This window comes from Canis lupus, chromosome 29, assembly GCF_011100685.1.
Source record: "Canis lupus familiaris isolate Mischka breed German Shepherd chromosome 29, alternate assembly UU_Cfam_GSD_1.0, whole genome shotgun sequence".
Lineage (NCBI taxonomy): Eukaryota > Metazoa > Chordata > Mammalia > Carnivora > Canidae > Canis > Canis lupus.
Window position 1 is genome coordinate 7,867,192 of NC_049250.1, and position 24,190 is coordinate 7,891,381.

The 24,190-nt window shown below is 41.9% G+C and overlaps 1 protein-coding gene across 4 annotated transcripts in view; it reads left to right on the forward strand.

The window, feature by feature from the left end:
- The window catches only part of LYN (LYN proto-oncogene, Src family tyrosine kinase), a 115,266-nt gene that overhangs the window by 36,241 nt on the left and 54,835 nt on the right, over positions 1-24,190 (forward strand). For 2 of the 4 annotated variants that reach the window (XM_038579338.1, XM_038579337.1), the window contains exons 2-4: positions 18,752-18,888; positions 21,812-21,857; positions 23,097-23,202. In XM_038579338.1, the coding sequence (XP_038435266.1) occupies positions 18,757-18,888; positions 21,812-21,857; positions 23,097-23,202 (284 nt within the window). In that variant the 5' untranslated portion in view covers positions 18,752-18,756. The remainder of the gene's footprint in view (positions 1-18,751; positions 18,889-21,811; positions 21,858-23,096; positions 23,203-24,190) is intronic. The other 2 variants (XM_038579340.1, XM_038579339.1) reach the window with 1 other exon arrangement.

The window sequence follows — 24,190 nt, forward strand, 5'->3', positions numbered from 1 at the left end:
CCATTGTAAAACTGAAATAATAGAAGGTGGTCTGCAGAACTTTGAATATAGAGTGACGTGGAAATAATGTAATTTGCAAAGATGAGCAAAGAGTAGGGGAAGGACTAGCTAGGAGGCAACTGCCACGATCAACGCTAATTATCCCTGAAATGCTACGAAGTTAGTAATTAATATCACGTAGGGTTTCGTAGAGAAAGAAGACTAAAGTAGGAAAAACCACCGGAATGCACAATTTATCTGATCCCCGCTTTTCCCTAAGCTTTGAAACCAAGCGCAATTATATTGCAGAAGGGACAGTGCTTGGTGGAGAGTTGGTTCTACTGCACAAAGTGTGACATGGAGGTCACAGAGATGACAGAGGTTCTGAGCTGAGCCTGGGTGAGTAGGATGGGGAGAAAAAAGGAGACATTTTCACTAAGAAAAATGGAAATTCAACGGAATATCTGTCATGCTGTTTCCATGATTCGAAAATTTCTGAAATTAATTGGGGCATCCTCTAATATATTCATACTGAGAATCGGCGGTTTCTCCTTACAACGGGGTAGGCAATACCAAGTTGAAGGTGGTGGATTCCCAGTACCAGGAGACCTCCCCTCCCCTCCCCTCCCCTCCCCTCCACTCCCCTCCCCTCCCCGCTGCGCCCGCACAGTGGCCCCACCCTCGGCTCTTTCTGCCTCACTGCTCAGGCTGACAGCACCCACCTGCTCTGTCCTGTCCTGCCATCTGTTGCTGCTCACGTTTTAAAGATCACTGACCCTGAGTGTGTCAGTAATTTTTACGCGGCAGTCCTAGAGCAGAAGAAACACCAAAGAGTTCCATTTGTTAGGTTGTTAGGTCCAAGCAACCTGATATGTATTTGCTATAACAACCTAGTACCATCTGAATAAATAATACACAAACGCCGAAGGCGAAAAATACTATTTTTATGCTATTCTTAAATGAACACGATTATGCCCTAGCGGGATGTGTATACCTATGTGGTGCAGCCTTTCAACTTTTGGAATTGTATTTGGACACCACCACCCTTATTTTCTGTTCCACGTCGGTCTTCATGTTTCTGTTCCATGTGATACTTCCTTTTTATCACAGCAACCACAGAAAACCCTGTTTCACACAGATACAAAGTTGTTGAGAGGCATACGGTACAATCTATTGAGACTGAGCTACCTTGAGCTATTAATTCTCATAGTGTCCAACAGATGTCATTATTTTCCCTTGAAAGTTTGAAATATCCCCAGGCACCCCTCGAGTTTGCTGCAGCACTCTGGGTGCCTTGGCACACAGTTTGGGAACTATGGTATAGGCCTGTTCTCTACTGCTTTTTCTTTTCCTCACCCTTCTGACACTTCTTGGCCATACCCGTTTTAATTAAGAAAGTAACTCTGGACCAGCCATGGCCTCATTTCCTCTCTTTTTCTTGTGGACACCTGGCGTGAATATCAAGTGAATCTTTCAAGTCCACTTCTGGTATCTTACACCACACTTGATAAGTCACTATTTGTCTTTAAGCTTAGTCCAAAGAATTGTTTCCAGTGCTCCTTCTTCCTCACATCTTTTGTGAATCAAATCATGGCCCTGTGACCTCAGGCCTTCTGGGTTAGAATCATTGCCTGGTTTTTAACCATCATACTTTATTGACCACAAGCTCACATGGGTGCCAGGCCACGGGGGAGACGGGCTTCCCATACCTTCATCTCTCTTGAATACATTGAATGTCCCCCACAACCCCATGAGGATGAGTGCCATGACCAGTCCATTCCTGTCTGAGGAAACTGAGGCGGGCTGACATCAAGGCATGGCAGCAGGACAGAATGCCATACGGGTTTTTCGTGTCTCCCAGATAATGAGGAAATCCCAGAGGTTACTCTGGGTGGAGATAACTAGGATAAATAAGTGGCTCACTGTCTTTGATTTTTTTTTTTAAGATTTTATTTATTTGAGAGAAAATAAAAGAGAGAGAGAGAGAGAGAGAGAGAGAACAGGGAGTCCTATGTGGGACTCAATCCCAAGACTGTGGAATCATGACCAGTGCTGAAGGCAGATGCTTAACAAAGCCATCCAGGCACCCCTCACCATGTTTGATTTTTAACTTTACAGCCATGTTTTTTTAAAGGTAAAACACTGTAGTGTTTTTTAAAAGATTTTTGTTTATTTATTTTACAGAGAGAACACACATGAGAGGGGTGGTTAGGGAGGAGTAGAGGGAGAGAGACAAAGAGAATCCTAAGCAGACCCCTCAGTGAGCGCCGAGCCTGACTAGGGGCTCGATCCCATGACCCTGAGATCACCACTTGCCTGAGCTGAAATCAAGAGTCAGATGCTGGGGCGCCTGGGTGGCTCAGCCAGTTAAGCAGCTGCCTTCGGCTCAGGGCATGATTCCAGAGGCCTGGGATAAAGCCTCACATTGAGCTCCCTACTCAATGGAGAGCCTGCTTTTCCCTCTCCCTCTGTTACTCCCCCTGCTTGTGCTCTCTCTGCCTCTCTCTCTCTGCTCTCTCTGTCAAATAATTAAATAAAAATCCTAAAAAGAAAAGTCAGATGCTTAACCGACTGTGCCACTCAGGCACCCCAACACTGTAGCTTTTGGTAGACATTTTGTCAATGGAGAAGGAGAAGAATAAAAACCCACCATAGAAGGATAAAAGTGTTTTTATTTCTATTTGAATTTGAATTTAAAATTCCTTTCCAAACTATATATGTGATCATAATGTATATGAAACTGATCTTGCTTTTTTAAAAAGTTACATTATAAATATTTTTTTAAAAATTCAGGTACATTATTCTTTTAGCTATCCTTAAAATTCTTAATCACCATCAAGGTGCTACTTGCATGTAACTTAAAAACCAAAACAGCTAACAAGCTTTAACAAGACTCCTACCCCACCTTCTTATTGTCCCCCAACTGCTTTTACTCACTAGTTCCAACCACTTTCTTGTCCTCAATTTCAGTGGCTTTACAATAGTCTCTTACACGGACCACATCCTTTACACACCTACTCCTGGCCTAAGTAAAGATATACTTGTTTGACTTACTGAACTACAGTTGAAGGTGGCGGTTCTGCAGGATTACTAATTGCTGATAAAATCCTGTTCACTGTGCAAATGTATATGTGTAAACTCAGGGCTACATTATCACATGTACTTTGCCTTGCCATTTTTATAAGCCTAACTCAGTTTCCCCTTTCATTTATGATAAATGGCTATATAGGCATATTGTTAGGATTTATGGCTTTATTTTGAAACATTAATAGAGCTCCCATCTTTTACCAGTATTTTCCCAACCTAATGATTTAGAAGTTTAGGAATTCAGCTAAGAAGATTTAATGAAATTCTATTGTATTTCACTCCATAGTTATTAAGACAGTTAACTGCCTGCCCTTGATAATTGAAAACTTTGTGAGTGTTCAGAAGGAGCATGGCGTATGGATGTATGCAAATTTTCTCAACAGAAATATGCTCAAAATTGAGGCTTTGTTTTCTGAAATAAGGACTCAAAGTATATGGTACCTATTCTGTCAAAATATACTTAACAAATTAATAGATTATTTTTTTAGGGCAGTTTTAAGTTTACAGAGTGGCTTATTGATCGGAAAGTACAGAGAGTTTCCCATACAGCACTCACTACCCCCCAGCTTCCCCAAATTATTAACATCTTGCATCAGTATGGTACATTTGTTACAACTGATGAGACAATATTGGTACATTATTACTAATGAAAGTCCAGTTTTTATTAGGGGTCACTCTGTGTTATGCATTCTGTGGATTTTGAGGAATATATCATGACATGTATCCATCATTACAGTATTGTGTAGAATAGTTCACGGCCCTAAAAAAATCCCCTGTGCTCCACCTATTTATCCCTTCCACCCCCTAAATTATTGGTAAGCGCTGATCTCCTTACTGTTTCCTGTGAACAGTGCTGTTTTGCCTTTTCCAGAATGTTATGTAGTTGCAATCATTGCAGTAGTAGCTTTTTCAGGTGGGCTTCCCTCCTTTAGCAGTACGCCTTACTTACTTCTTCTCCTTGTCTTTTTGTAGTTTGATGGCTCATTTCTTCTTATTTATGAATAATATTTTCTGTATGGATGTAACATCATTTCTTTGTCCATGCTCCTAGGGAAGTACTTCTTGACTGCTTCCAAGTTTTGGCAGTCATGAATAAAGTTGCTATAAACATTCATGTACAGTTTTTGTGTGAACTTAAGTTTTCAATTCGTCTCAGTAAACTCTAAGAAGTACAATTACTGGGGCACCTGGGTGGCTCAGTGGCCGAGGAATGACTAGGTGGCTCAGGAGTTGAGTGTTTGCCTTCGGGTCAGGGCACGATCCCAGAGACCTGGGATCGAGTCCCACATCGGGCTCCCCATGGGGAGACTGTCCCTCCCTCTGCCTATGTCTCTGCCTCTATGTGTCTCTCATGAATAAATAAGTAAAATCTTAAAAAAAAAAAAAAAAAAGTACACTTACTGAATTGTATTGAGAGAAAACTTAGTTTTGTAAGACACTGTCAAGCTTTCTTCCAAAGTGGTGGTACCATTTTTAAGCTCCCCCAGCAGTGAAGGAGAGTTCCTGTCGCTCTACGTCTTCAACAGCATTTGGTGTTATCAGTGCTTTGGATTTTTGCCATTTGAATAGGTCTGTGGTGGTCTATATCATTATTGTTTTAATTTGCAATTCCTTCATGACGTGTGGTGTTTAGCAACCTTTCATATGCTTATTTGCCATCTGTATATCTTCTTCAGTGGTGTCTTTTCAGATCTTTTGCACATTTTAGGTTGGATTCTTTGTTTTCTTGTTACTGATTTTAAAGTCTTTGTTATCTTTTGGCTACCAGTTCTTCATTTGTGTTTTGCAGAGATTTTCTCCCAGTCTATAGCTTGTCTTTTTGTTTCCTTAAGAATCTTCCACAGAGCAGAAGTTTTAAATTTTAACCAAATCCAACTTACTAATTTTTTTTCATGGAATATGCTTTGGTGTTATATCTAAAAGTCATCATCAAACCCAAGGTCATCTAGATTTTTTCCTGTGTTATCTCTATGAGTTTGAGGCTTTTGCATTTTACATTTAGTTCTGTTATTCATTTTGAGCTAATTATTATAAAAGATGTAGGATCTGGGTCCAGATCAAATTTTTTTCATGCAGATGTAGAGTTGTTCAATGCCTTTTGTTGAAAAGACTGTCATTTCTCCACTGACTTGTATATGTTCCTCTGTCAAACACCAGTTGACCATATTTCTGTATGTCTATTTACAGGCTCTCTATTCTGTTCACAATAAACTTTTAAGTGAATTTTTGTGTTAAATCAGTGAAGATAAAACACATTTTCATTAGAGGGGAGTGGGTAGAATAGATCATTTTTACTGTTTCTTCTAGTTTTATCTCATGAGACTAGTTTATATTGAAGTATAGAGTCAGGCTGTTGATTTTCTCAGAAAAAGTTTCTGGGTCAGGCCTCCTTGGCGGCTCATAAGGTTAGGCGTCTGCCTTCGGCTCAGGGGTCCTGGGATGGAGCCCAGCATCAGGCTCCTTGCTCAGCAGGGAACCTGCTTTTACCTTTCCCCCTGCTTGTGCTCTCTCTGTCAAATAAATAAATAAAATCTTTTTTAAAAAAGTTTCTGGGTCAGTTCCAACAGACCAGATCTGTATGTATGTCTTTGTGAGTCTACCTATCTCTGTGTGGGCAGGCCTCTGGCAGACATCTACTGCACAAGATTTCTGCCTCTGACCCTTCAGTTTCACGATGGGCTACTAAACCTGTCTTGCAACTGTTGACTAACAAAGCATTTTGTTCTACCCAAGTCTGTAACAGAAAATATATTTAAGGTCATTGCTAGTAATTAAAACATCTGATTTCCTGCCATGTAACTTTCATCAGGGGACATTTGGCAGCATCTGGAGACATTTTTGGTTATCACGACTCATGAGGAGGTGGGGGAGAAGGAGGTGGGATGTGTTACTAGCTTCTTGGGTGGAAGCCAAGGAGGCCGCGAACTACCCTACAATGCACAGGACGGCCCCCACAACAAATAATATTGGGGAGTTTGAAATGTCAGTAGTGCTGAGGTTGAGAAATTCTGTTGTAGAATAGCTGACTTATTTATATCTGTGGCATGTTTTCCTTTTTGCTTTAACCTCTAGAAAACCTATGTTTTTGTAGATTTACAGCCTATATCTAACAATTGTGCCAAAACTTACAGTGTGCTGTAACATTCAGCTTCCTTTAGCTGTCTTGGGCTTAATTTCACTTTTTTCTGATTTCATAGTAGTCTGCATTATGTTGTATGCACTATGTAAAGCTGCCTTAACCCTTAAAGTGGAATATAAATACATAGTTTTATATATTTATGAATCTATGTGGCTGCATTCTTGATCACAAAAATCTGACGCTGTACACACAGTTGATGTTTATTACTCTTCTTGGTTGGTGTTACATACATAATTCAAACTCTGCTTTTCATTTTCTCTTCTGGTCCTTTAAATGACACATTTGATACATAGGCTTCTGTGATACATAAGTTTCCATGAGCTCATCTCGTTTTCAGTGTGTTCCCTTTTATTGTTAAGAGAAACAAAACCAAAAAACCCCATTGTTTCAGCAATCTTCTGTTGTCTTCCTCTGTGTGAAATTGCTCAATTAAGAGTTATGCAAATTGGGATCAGCCATGTAAGTGAGGCTACTTGCTGTACATTGATCCAGGGGAATGTCACCCATCTCTGGCATATTTGTCATCAGCACACTGAACATAAGAATGTCAAGACCCCGGCCTTCCCTCTTCCCTCTCAGCCCCTTGCTTGCTTGCTTCCCATCAGCCATACCAGATCCTTTTCTGCCCCTCGCCTCATTCCAGCACAGGACCTTTGCATAGCCCCTTTCTTCCACCTCCAACTTCCTTCCCTGAGTCCTTCCAACTTTGCTAGGTGTCAAAGATAAGGGGCCACTGCCTCTTATGTTCACATGGCCTGAGTGGCTGTCACCTCTTGAGACACTTGACAGAGCCCTTGCTGTCTTTTCAGAGCCCACTTAGGTGCATCTCCTGGATGTTGGGCCGATTTCCTTATGTCTATTAAGAATCTTTATGATTGACGATTTATTTCTGTTTAAATTCTTAGCAAAGACAATGACTCCAGCTGCAGCCACTCCATATTCTTTACTTCCACGGATTATCAGTGTTTGAAAGATCTTAGGCCATGGGTTCAGATTCTCTTGTTTACTGTATTTCCAATGCTGTACTTTTCATCCCCATGACTTTATCACTTTATTTATTTATTTATTTATTTAACCTATTTTCCTTATTCACTTTATGGTTGGAATTTTGTAACTTTTAATGTTTTTCACCTGTTTTGCCTATCTCCCTTCCCACTCTCCTCTGGTAACCACCAGTTTTATGAGTCTATATCTGTTTGTTCATTCATTTTTTAGATTCCAGATATAAGTGAAGTCATACGGTCTTTGTCTTGCTCTGTCCGACTTACTATTTCATTCAACATAATACGCTCTAGGTCCGTCTATGCTGTTGCAAATGGCGAGATCTCATTCCTTTTTATGGCTAACATTCCTCTGTGTGTGTGCGTATGTGTGTGTGTACCACTTCTTCATCTATTCATCCACTGATGGACATTTCATTTGCTTCCATATCTTGGCTATTGTAAATAAAGAAGCAATAAATATAGGGTGCATATATCTTTTTGAATGCCCCATGTGAGACTCTGCACTGGGCATGGAGCCTGCTTAAGATTCTCACTCCCCAGCAGCACTCCCCAGTGGCTCAGCGGTTTAGCGCTGCCTTCGGCCCAGGGCGTGATCCTGGAGTCCCAGGATCGAGTCCCACATTGGGCTCCCTGTATGGAGCCTGCTTCTCCCTCTGCCTGTGTCTCTGCCTCTCTCTCTCTGTGTCTGTCATGAATAAATAAAATCTTAAAAAAAAAAAAAAAAAGATTCTCACTCCCTCTCCCTCTGTCCCTCCCTGCTTAAAAAAAAAAAAAAACAGTTCTTAAAAGCCATTAATACAAACTTTCAAAAGCTTTAAAACAATTACTTTTGATAAAAATCCTTATTCCCTTAAGCTATTAAAGCCACTTCAACTAATACACGGTCGTAAAAGTAAGCTACCCCACAACAAACAGCTGCACAATAAATATCCTTTTTTACAGAGCTTTGTGTAACTGACCAGTTGTTTTCATAGAAGCAACGTATTGCTACGAGTGGAATGCTAAGAAGTACACACATCTTAAAGGACTTTAATGCAAATTGTCAAGGTAAAGATAGTATCATTTACTCTCTCATGCCAGGCTCAACCATTTCATTTCATGGTGAGGAAATTAGAGCCCAGAGAAGAAAGTGGTTTTGTCCATAATTACAGGTCTGTCACGGCTGGACCTTGCAGCCCTGCTTCCCGATGCCTAATTTGCTGCACTTGTCGTTATCCACTGCCCTCTTCCAGGCAGGAGTCAAATTCCCCTTCAGCATATCTGCTCTAGATTCCAAACGTTCAGGTTTTTGAATCCTCACCTACCTCTTTAATTGTCTTTTCTGGACTCACTGTAATAAATACCGTGATTAAAACTGTGTTGGCTTATTAAAGTGCTGATATACGCAGTCAATTTGCTCTTTCTGTGCATCATTATTTCAGAATATCTCAGTATCGGCTCAACATTATTTGTGCTATACATTCATGTTACAGCTGGATCTTACTGTTGCTATGCGTATCACAGAATATAATAAAAAAAATGCTTTCAAACCAGATAAGGACATTGGCAAACATAAGGTAAATTCAAATGTGTCAGATTCATCTGATCAGATCAGATCACAGAAACATCAAGAAAATTGAATGAAGAGGAAGCCAGCCATACCTCACTGAATCTCCCTTGGGGGGTAAGAGGGAGCATATTTTTGAATTAATTTTTTATTGATACATACCACAAATTCACCCTTTTAGGGATGCCTGGGTGGCTCAGTGGTTGAGTGTCTGCCTTCGGCTCAGGTCGTGATCCTGGGGTCCCGGGATGGAGTCCCGCATTGGGCTCCCCACCGGGAGCCTACTTCTCCCTCTGCCTATGTCTCTGCCTCTCTCTGTGTGTCCTTCATGAATAAATAAATAAAATCTTTAGGGATGCCTGGGTGGCTCAGCGGTTGAGTGTTTGCCTTCACCTCCAGGGTGTGATCCTGGAGTTCTAGAATCGAGTCCCACATCAGGTTCCCTGCAAGGAGCCTGCTTCTCCCTCTGCCTGTGTCTCTGCCTCTCTCTCTTTCTCTCTGTGTCTCTCATGAATAAATAAATAAAATCTTTAAAATAAATAAAATCTGTAAAAAAATTCACCCTTTTAAAGTGTACAATTCAGTGAGTTTTAGTATACTCCCAAGGTTGTAAAACCATCATCACTATGTAATTCCAGAATCCTCTGAATGTGCATTTTGCTTGCAGAATGTACACACTACAATCTGGCTGTGCAAAAACAATGAGAAAAAAAGACTTTACATTCTTTAATTATCTCTCTTCATCCCTCTGAATAGCAGTAGGTAGTAAAGCAACCTTAAGTTTACCAGCAGGGTTTGAGTTTTTTCCAATTTAGGTTTTTGGGTTTTTTTTTCCTCATCATGCTGCCACATTTTTAAGATAGGATCTTCGACCTTCACGTTTCTTCTCCTGCTCCCTTCTAAGATTAGTAAGTTCTTAAGTCAATACAGCATTTCTGTTGTGCTATTTTGGGAGAAAAAAAGCCACAGATTCTCTTCATGGTCTTTGTATGTCTGCTGACATATGACTGGCACTACTGATTGTGGAGAGTGGATCACATCAGGACACTTGGAAAATTCCAGAGCCCCTTATACCTTCAACAGGCTGACAGCCTCCCTGTGTGCTTCATTCACCCTGTTTGAGGTGGGAAGCAAAGAGGGAGGCAGCAAATATTTCAGATCCAGCAACTCCTCCAGGCTGGCTCTAAGTGTACAGACATAAAACTACTAGGTGTTCTTTTTTTTTTTTTTTTTTTAAGATTTTACTTATTTATTCATGAGAGACACACAGAAAGAAGCAGAGACACAGGCAGAGGGAGAAGCAGGCTCCCTGCGGGGAACCTAATGTGGGACTCGATCCCAGGACCCCGGAGATCACGACCTGAGCCGAAGGCAGACACTCAACCACTGAGCCACCCAGGTGCCCCGAACTACCAGATGTTCTAAAAGCCACTTCCCACCCCATCCATTGCCTTTCCCAGTTGGCCCTTAATGGTAAAAGTGGGTAGGGGGTGGCCCCCTTGGGCACATGTTCTACCCCACTCTTACTCTTCGTAATGCTTCTTTCAGGCTCCTCTTTCTCACCTTCTATAACTCAAGAAGTGCTTGTAAAGCACACCGCCCTCCCTTCTGGGGGTGGGGGCAACCTTCGACACAGACTGGAGATGATAATCCACATCCTAGAGCAGCCCTGTGATCTGAGTTGTCAGGATTTGCTCTTAATATGGAACCCAGAGGAACACCAGGAGCTGGGATTGCCAGATACCAAAACGACATTGACTTAATTGCTCCAAGACACTGTTCCCACTACATGTGGTATTTAATCCTCAGGGACCTCATATTAGAGGCTGGTCAATGCCAGGTTCTGGACCCAGGCGAACTGGGTTACCAGCTTACTAACTGTGCCAACAATGGTTTTCTGGGAAACTTCATACAAGAAAAATACCGAGAAGGTTCGAAAATTATTATCATGACATACAAAGGAGAGAAATCTTAGTTGTTTAAGTAAGGAGAGTCTGGCTATACCTTTTTCTTTCTTCTTTCTTTCTTTCTTTCTTTCTTTCTTTCTTTCTTTCTTTCTTTCTTTCTCTTTCTTTCTTTCTTTCTTTCTTTCTTTCTTTCTTTTCTTTCTTTTAAAAATTTATTTATTTATTTATTCATGATAGACATAGAGAGAGAGAGAGGCAGAGACACAGGAGGAGGGAGAAGCAGGCTCCATGCTGGGAGCCCAACGTGGGACTCGATCCCGGGACTCCAGGATCGCGCCCTGGGCCAAAGACAGGCGCTAAACCGCTGAGCCACCCAGGGATCCCTGGCTATACCTTTTTCAATTCTATTTTTTTCAAAAGGAATTTAGGAAAATTGGCAAAAAAAAAAAAAAAAAGAAAGCTACTTAAGGTAGGAACTGATGGAGTTGATTGTGAGTTTGGTTCTGGAGCTTTCTCCTCCTCTGCTGGTCTGAACCTACCTCTAAGGCTTCTCTGACCCATTTGCTCTCTGGTAGGTTGAAGAAAACATGACAACTTTTTCCTAGACTTTGTTTCTCTGAAAACATCTCTGATGTCTCATTCCTGAAAGTAAAGTGAGAAGGAAAACAAAGTGTGTCAAAAAGGCTTTGATTTGGGCTCCCAAAGTAATACTCTTGAGTTAAATTACTGGTCCTGGAATGCAAGCGCGAGGCATGGAGGACATTATTTTAGGGATTCATTCCTATGAATGACCCTTGAACCAAACCCAGCCAATTTTGGAAGCTCAAGATCACTTTTGTTTGGGATGGTTACTGGTTACCACTCATCCTTTAGTCCTTGGGACTTCCTTTCTCTTGGTCTCGTTTTTCTAAACTCACTGTTTTAGAGATAAAACTCACTCCCCAGAGAGGCAGCAAGGGTTTGGGTGGGTAAAGTGCAGCTCTGAATCCTATGGCCCAAGCTCCACTTTTACTAAGACCTTTGATAACCTGGCACAAATTCACATCAGGGCTTTGCTTTCCTTGTCTGGGCAATGCCAGGTGCAATGCCAGAAGAACATGTAATTACCTACTTCTCTTACATGTTCTTCTCTTTCTTCCCTACCCCCATAGACATTTCTAGTAACTCCAGGATGACTGCTTCATATTGCAAGGTCAGGCAAGAGGTCGATAACATAGCAGGAAGATTTCAGAGCTACTGGGAATACTCAGGGCAAATGAAAGCAGTCAGTTTGGGAAGTGGTGGTGAAGTTTAACACCTCTGCCAAAAGTTTTTAGTTTCTTTTTGGTGGCTGCTAGAATAAAGAGAGAAAATTTACGAGTCATAGTAAAAACAAAACGTGATACCACCACAGTTTCTTTTGTAAAGGCTAGAAACTGAGGTTCTGAGGGGTTAAATTCTAGTAACTTTGTTTTTAAATGTTAAGATCTAAGATTGCATGGAATTGTTAAAACATGGATTCAGCTTTCATAGGGGGAAGTGGCATCTAGTTTCCTACTTTTCATCTCACTGAGATCTGATAATACAAGAAATTAGTGATTTCAAAATTTTTTGTAGCAGTCAGGGAGGTGATTTGTATGGACTTGAACTACACGTTGAAAAATATAGGTTGAAATATAATATATGGGAGGTACCCCATAAGCTTACCTTTTAAGCTTAGGAAATCTATGACAAACAAAATATTACCAAAAACATATGTAATGTGCAAACTTAGGAACCTCTCTCACCGAACAGCTTCTTTCCCCACTCCTTAATTACAGAGTAATGCATACATTCACAATTCAGGCCATCCTGTAATACCAAAGTATACAGCAGAGTTGGTGTAGCATATAAGGTGCTTGCCCAAAATAGAGGAGGTGGGGGGAGGAAGAAAATGTGCATTCATTTATATGATCTCAGTAGCCTGGGTGCCACCTTGCAGGTGGGACAGGGGATGTGCTCCTACTATTCCCTCTTTGGGGTGGGGCTGGGGGGTTGTGCTGTGCTTCTCCTCAACGGGAATGTTTCTCTCGCACTTTTGGAGGGAAAACTAGCATTTACATGGCATTTATCTATGTGTTTAATGCACATACATTTAGCTCTTACTGTGTGCTGTTTTAAGCATACTTCTAAGCACTTTACAAATATCCATAATTTAATGGATTTAATCACTGTAACAATACATTGAGCCAGATAAAGTCATCTCCATTTTTCAGAAGAATGCTGAAGGACAGAGAGGTTTGGCAACTTGCCCAAGATCACACAGTTAATGATTGATGAACCCAGGATTTGAGGTCAGCAAGCCAACTCTACAGTCCTTACTCCAAAATATCTTGTAAATTTTAGTATCTTCCTTAGGAATTTCTAAGAGAAAATTTCTGTATAGGATCTTTTACCTTACAAGTGGCCTTTAGAACCTAATCAACATGGTGGTGGGTATCCTCTCAGACTCTCTGTGGATATATGGATACATGTGCATAACTATGTATATCAATCAATCAATAATGATTGGTGATCAAGAATGCCCAAATTATGCAAATCTCTTTTAATTCACCCTACTCTCAGAATACGTCAGTTTGATCCAATTTAATGAATTTTCTCCAATTGATGGATGTCTAGATGATTTTTCTATATAATACACAAAACAATCATATGAACATCCTTGAGCCCTATTCAAGTGTATCTCAGGAACAAATCCTCTAAAAGTCCTTATCATAAAAACAAACTACACCTGACCACCATGGGAAGTGATGTATGTGTTAGCTAACTGTATTGTGGTCATCATTTCATAATATGTAGTATATGAAATCATTATGTTATGTACCTTAAATTCACACAAAGTCATGTGTCAATTATAACTGCATTAAGCTAGAGGGGAAAAAAAGAACAAATCTGATCCCCAAAAGTAGAATTCCAAGTGGACTGTTGCTTCTTTGTTGAATACGTGGATAATTGTAAGGCATTATTGGATCTGACCACAGGTGGCAGGGTGATGAATGAAGACTCATACTTAGTCTTTTCTCCAAAATCTTTTTTTTTTTTAAAGAATGTTGGTGTTCTAAGGCCCTTAAGTGAGGATAAGCCAGCCAGTGGGTATTTGTTCCAGTGACAGACAGACATTTTTGGAAAGAAAAGTTACCCACCTCCCATTTCCTGGATGTGGGGGCGGATGCCCGTTTGTGAGCAATGGTTGCCCAGCTGTTTGTGTCTCTTGAGACCATGTAGTCAAGCTCATGTGATGAGTATCCCAGGGCTGTATTTGCATGTCAAACCCCCCCAGTTACTATCATTATTAAATCTCCACATATGAAATTGTGCCTTCATTTACTGCTTTAAAAAAATGAAAATATTGCCAACTACATCACCCATAAGATCTAATGTAATGTCCATCATTAGAAACCTTAGCATCTGTGCTGGGGCCTTCCCTCCTGTGACTAGCCCAGTCTACTTCCTCTTCCCTTTGTGAAAGCACCGTCACTCGCCCCGCACTCTTGCTCTTCCTGCCAGGAAACCTGCTATAGCAAATCTGGTACCTACCATGTTGCCACATCTGCATTCTCCTCTTTCCCTTGGCTCAGCTTTTCTGTTTTCATTTTTAAAAACTCATTATTGTCTTTTTTGTGAAAGCATTTCAAGTCCTTTGGAGAAAGAAGCAGGCTATAAAAATAATCCCTTCATTCAGCATCTTTAGGAAGTAGATAAAGCACAAGTTTCAAGATAGCCATCTAATGGCAAAATGGCAGAGCATGGACTTTCAGCTAAAAAAGTGTGTGTGTGAGTCCCAGCACCAGCATTCCCCAGTGCTGTGCCTTTGGAACTGGTTATACGACCTCTCAGTGTATGGGTTAATAACACCTGTGTCATAGGGTTCCTTCAAGCAGTAAATGAGATGCTTAGAAAATCATAAGTGTTTAATTAAAAAATCCTAAGATGTGAGTCATTGTAAAGTGTGGCTCATATCACTTTCTCAGTTTTTATTGGGGGTATACTGTATCTTCTGTCTTTCTGTTATCTTCCCATGGCATAAGGAATTTGTAAGACCGGTGTGAGTTCATCCCCATATCACAACAAGGAGCTCTCTGAGCTTTCTTGCCAGACTGGTCCCAACACAAAGCTCCTGCTGGGTGGGCAGCTCAGCCTGAAGGACCAAGGATGGTATCTCCATGTGGAGCACTAATGCAGTTGTTTCCATCTGTGGCCCATGCACTGATTCTCCATTATCCCTGGTGATAGGGGAGGGGAAATTATGAAATAAGCATCAAGAAATGATCATCTTTGGACTGTCACCACCCCTCACACATCCACCTGCCTTCTATTTCCCTCCTTCATCTTTCTTCCCAGAGCCACTGCCCTTGGACAGTCACCATGGTCTCTTTGTCCGGATGCCCTCAGAGGTGTGGGTCACAGATGTTCCCTCTTCAGCTCTCTTCTCCTCACCCTTGTTCCTACAGGGTTCTCTCTGGGAAGGAGTAGTCTCATCAGATTGTTTCCCTGGGTAAAAAAAAAAAACAAAAAAAACCACTTTCCATGGCTTCTTGCTGACATCAAGTCCGCACTACTTGGCATGATATAGAAACAATACCCCTTAAAGTATTTTTCTGAATGCATCCCCTGTGTGCGCGTGCGTGCGCGCACACACACACACACACACACACACACACACTACAGGGGTTTCTAATATTTTGAACAATTTTATGAAAAAAAGTAATATAATATCCCCTTATTTTCTCTCTCCTCCAACTTTTTGGTTTGAAAATAACAAAGCCACAGGAAAAAAAATAGACTGTCCTCACCTAGATTCACTGATTTTTTAATGTTATGCCACATTTGTCTCCCCACTCCCTTCTCTTTCTCATATTGGCCAAAGTGGTATAACTTGCAGACACATGAGACTCCATCCCTGCATACATGTGTACCCATAACCTAGGATGTAGACAATCTTTTGCATAACCACAGTGCTGTCATCATATCACCTATGAAATCCAACAACTCCCTAATGTTATGTTCAAACATATTCAGATTTCCCCAATTATCCCAACTGTGTCCTCCTCCACCCCTGCCCCCCATCCAGGATTTATTCAAGGTTCACCCATTGTGTTTCTTTAGTCTCTTAACATGGAATCGTTTGGACATCACCCTCTACCCGCTGTGCTTTTCAAAGTATCCAGACTAGTTACACATTATGGATTTTCCTGATCATTTTGTTCCTCTAACCTCTGTTCTTATAGAGGTTTCTGTGTCTTTTTAAACAACTGAGGTGGATTTCACCTCCTTTCCTTTTTCTCATCCGCCTTTTGAAGAGGAGTCACGATGAGCATGTACAAAGGCAGATGGTTAAAAAAAAAAAAAGGCAGACGGTAGCAGCCAGAGCTGCTCCATCCATTCATTCTTGCAGCGCTTATTCTCTGCATACCTGTTCTGCACAGACACTGTGTAGCTGCCTGTAGCTGCTGGGAATACTGCCCTGAAGAAACAGGCTGGGATGGGCACTTGGGTGGCTCAGTCAGTTAAGCATCTGCCTTTGGCTCAGGTCACGATCCCAGGATCCTGAGAGTGAGCCCCCATTGGGCTCCCTGATCAGTGGAGAGCCTGCTTCTCCCTCTCCCTCTGCTTCTGCTCTCTCTCTGTCCAATAAATAAATAAAATCTTAAAAAGAAAGAAACAGGTTGGGAGCTCCCCTTCTGCCTCAATTCTGGTGGGGGCTGACCATGAATTAACCAGTATGTAATGGGATGTCAGTCACAGTTAGAAAAAGAAGAGTGATCTTTCCAGTAGGATCATTAGTGAAGACCAGTCTGGGCAGGTAACATTGTGTCTAGATCTGGAGAGGGTGGGAGAGAGAGACAGAGAGACAGTGAGAAGGAAAGCAGGAGAGAGAGACAAGCAGATACAGAGACACGGGGAGAGACAGCCAGACAGAGACAAAGAGAGAGTGGGGCAGCTGGCCAGGCAGTGGGAGTGCAAGCAGCCAGAGGCTCCGTGGGGGTGGGGGTGGGAGTGGGGGTGCGGTCAGAGCGAGGGGGAAGCAGAGTGCCTCAAGGAGTGAGGGGTGGAGGAGAGGACCCTCCAGGGCCTCCCCCTGTACCTGGCTGCGTGCTCAGCGGTGGGCACTGTGAGGCCTCATCCAGGTCCATATTCCCTCCTTGTATAGCATCTTTGTGGACGATCAGTGAAACACAGCTTTTGGGGAGGGGGAGTGGAAGTTAAGACTGGTGAAAAAGAACTTGCCTATTTACTTATCACCTGTAAAACCTCTCTTGCTTATTTACAGGTCAATTAAAAAACCCTCCTCCATTGCAGAAACTTTAGCATATTATAAAAAGGGGGCTGTTTTGAATCAAAGAAGTACTTGCTTCCCCTTTATTTTGGGAACTGCACCTCACTAGTTTCAGAAAGAGGTGTGACTGTCCTTTAGAGGCTTCATATATCCAAAATGAGATGATAAAACAAGTTGAAGGTAGCAGCCACCTAGAAGCCTGCAGGACAAGCTGCAGAGATGAGCTGTGGCTGCGGTGCCCTGTGGATGACAGTTTGACAGTTCAGAGATCTTGAGATTGCTTAGAACAATTCCTCCCCTGGGAGTTATTTCCTGATTCCCACCACTTCCTCCCCCAAACTCCGAATCATCTTTCCCTCCTCTAAAGTTCTAGGCAGTGGTCCCCAAATGGCAGTGTTTCCGAATTCCACAGATTACTGCCCTCCCAGCCCTCCCTGCCTCCCTCCCCCCACCCTCCCGCCCTGCGGCCCTCTACTGGGCCGCAAGGAATTTCCTGGAATGTGTCCAGGGAATCTGTTCTGTTGAGTTTGATGATTCTGGTGTTCCTTCAGCTTTGGGAACCACTGCCCAATGGGACCTTCTAAAGCAGCTCATAACAGATTTTTTTGTTGTTGTTTTTAATGTACAGATTCTGTGAGGCAAGATTCATATCTGACTTCAATTTTTGAAATCATCTCTTTAGTCTCCAGAGTGCTTTGTGTGGTACAGTTCTCTGTACATCCTAGTACTAATCGAAGAAATGAATAAAGGAGTTTAGCATTCAGAAGCATGGTGATGTCATTCATTCCGCACTGGTCAGGCCTGAGTCCCTTCTGTCCACGGTTCTTCTTCCAAAGTATTGTCATGGTCATGGCTTGCTGATGCCATCATTTGTGCCACTAGCTCCACCCTCTTTCCTGGTTTCCACACTCCCATATCTTCCCTTGAAGCCCACTGGATCTCATCATCTGGGTGCACTTCCCGGCATGGCCTCTCCCATGTCTCTCTTTTATTTCCAATCTTGGTGAAGGCCACCACCATGTTCCCAGGCCCCAAGCCACGTTCAATCAGAGCCAGGTTCTGTGCCATCCAGCTCATAAGCATGCTCACCTCTGGGGCCTCAAGACCCCTCACTTCACCTCGCACATTATGTCCTGGTGAAATGACAAGGTAAGAAAACCAACTCTCCAGCCTGGCACACAAGGTGTGCCTCCCTTTCCATTCTCATTGTAGAACTAGTTCCCTGAAGGGATCATCTTGACCCTGTTCCCTGAAAGAGTAAGATGAACCAGTTCCTGAAGGGGTACAATGAACTAGTTCCCTGAAGCGGCCACGCTATCTCAGGATCAGTATTTGCATGTGAAGTTCCTTCTTCCTGGAATCCCTTTACTGACTTTGCCATGTGACTGGCATCCCTCCCATTTTGACTCACAGAGCATTTCCTTCAGGACTTTCCCCTGGTGACCTTTCTTTCCACTTGTCTGAGTTAGGTGCCCTTTCCTAGGTCCCGTGTGTCCTCTAGCATTGACTCGCCACAGTGTAATGTAATTTTAAATCACAAATCTCTGCCACAAGAATATGACCCTCTTTAGGGCTCAAGAAGTCGTTGTTGAATGAATGAATGAATGAATGAATGAACACATGAATGAACAAGCAAATGGGTAGGTGAACAGTATTGACCTTTGAGTTTGTGAAGCTATCTATAATAAAGAAGGAAAATGTATTCTTTTGATTCTTTATTAATAGAGATATTTTGGTAGCTTGAAGCCAGTTCTAAAATGGTAAAACGATGTCGTTGCTTTTATATTCCTACAGGAAATATGGGATGTATAAAATCAAAAAGGAAAGACAATCTGAATGACGAAGGAATAGATTTGAAGACTCAACCAGTACGTAATACTGACCGAACTATTTATGTGAGAGATCCAACGTCCAATAAACAGCAAAGGCCAGTAAGTAGATAGTCTCAGGGGAGAATTCCCACAGCAGGATCAAAGCATGGCTGCGTAATTTAAACGCCAAATCTGTAACGTGTGCATGCAAAAAATCAGATCCATCACTTGGGCCTCAAATAATTTTTGATATGCTTTATAACTTAATCCTTTAAAGAGTTTGTAGACATTCTCGAGATAACCAGGCCACTTATTACACAAGAAAGGGCCTTTGATCCTCCTCTCATATGTAAAGAAAATCATCTTTCATATTGCTGGTGCAAAGACCCACTCTTTATATATAAAGATAAATCTATTTATCTGAACTCCTGTGACTTAGGATAAGTGGTAAGATTAGCGCAGTGGTCTGGGAGCAAAAGGAAATTCTGCATTCAAATTGGAAACTAAAATAAGTGCTAATATGCCCCTTGGCATATCACATTTTATCCTATATCTTGTCATTCTTCAGTTAATTCCAAACTGTACAGATTCCAAGTTGTCATGACTTATTATAGAGAATTAAAAGATTAAAAAAAATGCACAGCTAATTCTGTCCCCTGACCTTGGACATTAAAGTATCTATACCAGAAATTTTATATGTGTAATATGCTGTTCAATGAAGTTGGGAAATGCTGGGCAAAGAAAGACCTAATACTTTCCAGTTTCATGGAGAAGAGAAACAGAGCATTTAATAGTTGGTATGTTAAATTCACTTTATTTCAGATGTAAGATCTTTTGTCCTTTCCATCTATTTTATATATATATATTAAATAGGAAATGTAGGAATTTATATATGTATAAATTCCTATAGCCGAGTTTTTATAGAATTCCTAAGCATTTAAGCTGGAAGCAGCCTATTTCAAATTAGCCCCAATGCCTTTATTAACAATTTTCAAGTTGTCTCCAGCCTGACATGTTTTAAATATAATGCCTTGGCATTAGAGAAGTATATTATTGTTACCAAGCCTTCTACAAGCTCTTTCCCACCACTCCCGATTATCCTGTCACTATGAGCTATGTCAAAGTCTCATGCCACTGTTGAAATTTTTTTTTTTCACTGTTGAAATTTTGAAGTCACTGTTGGCCTTCTATAAAAGAAGTGAAGATGAAGAGTGAATATATTATTGCTATTATTGTACACAATGTTTCTAGTTAGATAAATTAATGGTATAATTATATATATGAAAACTCAAAATGTATGGCTATAACTTTAACAATTTAGTGACGATAAATACCTAAAATACCTATAAAAACCTTTAAAACATTACCTAAACAAGTATGAGTGTAGAACTATATTGTGTAAACATAATTAATAGAAAAGAAAATGATTTAAGGAATTGGAGTTACACACAGTTTTCTTATGATAGATTTTAAGAGATCTCATTAAAAGAATCTGGTCTCCTATACTAGGCATTTTACATATTTTGAACCCAAGTTTTCTTTTGAAATGATGAACAAACATGCCCTTTATTCAGAAAAACAAAGGCAAATCATATAAACTTACATTTTTATTCCTATTAAGAGTAAAAGAGGTTAAAAATTGAGTTGGAAAGCAGAAATGGTAAACAGGGTTGCAATATTGCGACTCCCTCACGGATGCTGTGTTTTAGTCTGTGCCTTCTGTGCCTTTAACCATCCATCTCTGGTTAAAGTTGCCCTTGTTTCCTGAGCCCATTAGCTTGGCCTTAGCCCATGGCCACGGATAACGCTCCCATCTGTGGCCAGATGTGCCAAAAATGCACACACCCTGGCTTGGTGTCAGAGGAGCTCTGATGAGCCGGTGAGGTGGAATCGATGGAATGCAACAACACCCCGAGGAAAAGACATTTTAAAGAGAGAGTCATGGCAGATGAGTTGCATATATGTATTTTGGGCTTCTAAAAAGCCCGTTTGCAAATTAAAGACTCTTTGGTATTTGAAAATCAGCTTGCTGCTTTCAAAGTGATTTAATTAGTTTTTCATCTTCTAATTATTTCCTCTAAATCATTTGTAATTGATCATGTATCGTAATTATGCAAATCCACATGATTAAAAATATCAGTCTAGAACTTCTTAAAGTAAGTATTCAAGGATAACACGGACTCACGATGTTCTGATACCGGGACGTGCAGTCATGCCCCCTCCTCTGCTGCCCCGACCTTGTAATTAGAGATTTTATCATGGGCTAACTTTCATCAGAAATTTAAATTTCAAAAAAATGAAAGAAAGAAATTTAAATTTCAGTGCAAACTGTTTTTGCCTCATTCCATTCAGTCACTTAATCAAAGGGAAAAGTTGCATAAGATTTGTGGGCATAGGCCTTGGACAGTACTTTCCTTACCAGGGGCCCATGACTTCTTACCTCCTCCCCATGATCACTGAGAGAAAAAGGAATTTGATTTAAGAGATCATTAAGGTGGCTTTGTGTCCCACAGACCCTTCCTGCTAATTCACCTCCCAGCCAAAGTAATGGGGACGCCATCTGTCCCCTTGACAGAAGCAGGGTCAACCTCAGGAAGCCTGGATCCCTCAGGACTTGTTCTCAGCTGCTAGTGACAGAGGCCTGACTGGTTTTATTTCTAAACAAGTCTGGGAAACGTGGAGATCAGTCCTGGGTAAACTGGGGGTCCTGGAGAGCCAGCAGGGACCCAGACCATCCCTGTCTTCTGCTCTGCTGTCCCTGGTGCCTGGCTTCCCTGCTCAGACTCCAGCCTGTACCTGTTCACTTCCCGTCACCTCAGGCAAATGCCTGCTTTCAGGAGGGAGAGCCCTGTCTCTGAGCTGTGTAGGTGGGGACACAGCTCGGCAACATGCTTTCTCTGTTCTCCTCTTCTTCCTGGCTTCTTAAATTAGCCATTCTAAGCCTTATTTGCTACCATGAGAAAAGTGATATAATGTACAACATGAATGTGAGTAAGAAAAGCTAAACATGAAAATCTTTTTCCTAACAAATCTTCTTTCCTAGGTTTCAGAATCTCAGCTTTTACCAGGACAGAGGTTTCAAACTAAAGGTATGTTTACATGGCAACACAGTGGGGTTTTTTGGGTTTTTCCCCCTTTCTTTACAGTTAGAGATGCTATAAGGTAGTCAGCTTGGGTATTCTTGTTTATATTTTCATTGTAGAAAAATACATGGGGTCACCTGGGTGGCTCAGTGGTTGGGCATCTGCCTTTGGCTCAGGTCGTGATCCCGGGGTCCTGGGATCAAGTCCTGCATTGGGCTCCCTGCAGAGAAACTGCTTCTCCCTCTGCTTGTGTCTCTGCCCCTCTCTCTGTGTTTCTCGTGAATAAATAAATTAAATCTTGAAAAAAAATACATGTAGTATAAAATATATCATTGTAACCATTTTTTAGTGTCCAGTTGAGCAGCATTAAGTACACTCACATCATTGGGCAGCCAGCACCACCATCCATCTCTGGAGCTTCATCATCTCCCCAAACTGGAACTCTGTCCGAATTAAGCACTAACTCCCTGCTCCCCTACTCCCTTCAGCCCCAGGCAGCCACTATTATACTTTCCATCTCAATGATTTTGACTACTCTAGGGACCGCAAATAAATGGAATCTTAGCGTGTTTTTGCCCTTTCATGTCGGGCTTATTTCACTTCGTGTAATGTCTGCAGGGTTCATCCATGTTGTAGCTGGTGTCAGAATGTCCTTCCATTTTAAAGCTGAATAGTATTCTGATCTGTGTACAAGCCACATTTTGTTTAGCCATTCATTTGTCACTGAACATTTGGACTGTTTCCTCCTTTTATTATTATTATTTTTAAAGATTTTGTTTAATTGAGGAAGAGAGAGAGAGTGAGTGAGCATGACCTGTGTGGGGAGGGAAGAGCAGAGACAGAGGGAGAAGCAGACTCCCCCCGAACATGGAGCCCAACATGGGGCTCCGTCCCAGGACCCTGAGATCATGACCGGAGCCAAAGGCAGACGCTTAACCAACTGAGCCACCCAGGTACCCGTGTTATCTCTTTTTAGCTATTGCAAATAATCCTGCTCTGAACATGGCTGTATCATTTCTTAGATATAGAGCTGGAATTAAGTATAGTGGTAGGGTCTGTATGATTGGAGATAACATATACTGTATCCAGTGTGTGTAATATGTTACTTACTGCAGACCATGTGGGCTCTGAGCCCCCACTAGGCAGGAAACACACTCATTATTCATTATGTGCCTGATAAAGACTTGTTAAAATGTTACCATTGATGGATTCTTGAAAATTTTCCCTTTCCTCCTTCATCTTTAGATCCAGAGGAGCAAGGAGACATCGTGGTAGCCTTGTACCCCTATGATGGCATCCATCCAGATGACTTGTCTTTCAAGAAAGGAGAGAAAATGAAAGTCCTGGAGGAGTAAGTACACCTATGCACACTGTGCCTGCTGTCCCTTTTCTCTAGCCACTGAGTCCTGTCCCCTTCGATTTGCTTCCAGTAGCCCAGCAATAACCAGCCTCGCTGCCTCCTTGCTGCTAGCAGGGCTTTGGAAGTATAAGGAATATGGCCAAAGGGATCTTCCCGCCCTCTTGTCCTGACTCACAGACCTGTGGCTCAGACCACAGGATCTCAGTACTGAGAATATGGATTTCCCCCTAGTCTTGCGCACATTGTCATCTTGGCCTGCCAACCAGGATTGGAGGAGGGAGCCCCCTTAGTAAGTACAAGGTGCTAAGTGGTTAAGAACAGTTATCGCTTACTGGCTGAATGTGAACCTGGACCTAATCCTGGCCCTGCCTCTTGAGAGCTGTGTGATCTTGACGAGTCACTTCAACTCTATACCTGAGTTTCTTCACTTATGAAATGGAAACGGCAGTACCTCTGTCGCCGGGGTTCATATGAGAATGTTGTGTGCATGTGTGTATGCAAATAGTATAGGCATCCAGTAGGCCACAGCCTGGTGTCAGTTGTGGTTGTCCTTCAAGTCTGACAGTCCAGGAACCTGACTGTGTGGGGGAATTTGAGGATCATAGTTGAGGCTCATGAGGACCCCTCCACTCCTGTCTCCTTCCCTGGCCCTGGCCTCCTCCTTGACTCCATGCTGAGGACAAAAACGTGGGGATGAGCCTACCTGCTTGGAATTGCTTTATGGTTTCTATTTCTTATCACCAAGCATCTCCCTATGGAAATGGGATGTTTTAACAAAGGTGTTTATAACGTCAGAGCTGTGGTTCACTGTTCTCTTGACTCCTATTTCTGTAAGGATCCTACGGCATTTCTTAGACATCCTGGGAGAGATTACAAACATGTTGCTTCTGCAAGATAGGAACCATTTTCACCAACTCTTGTGTGTGCAGCACTGAGCACAGTGACCCAGTTGTGAGGCTGTTTTCCTTTGCCTGAGTCT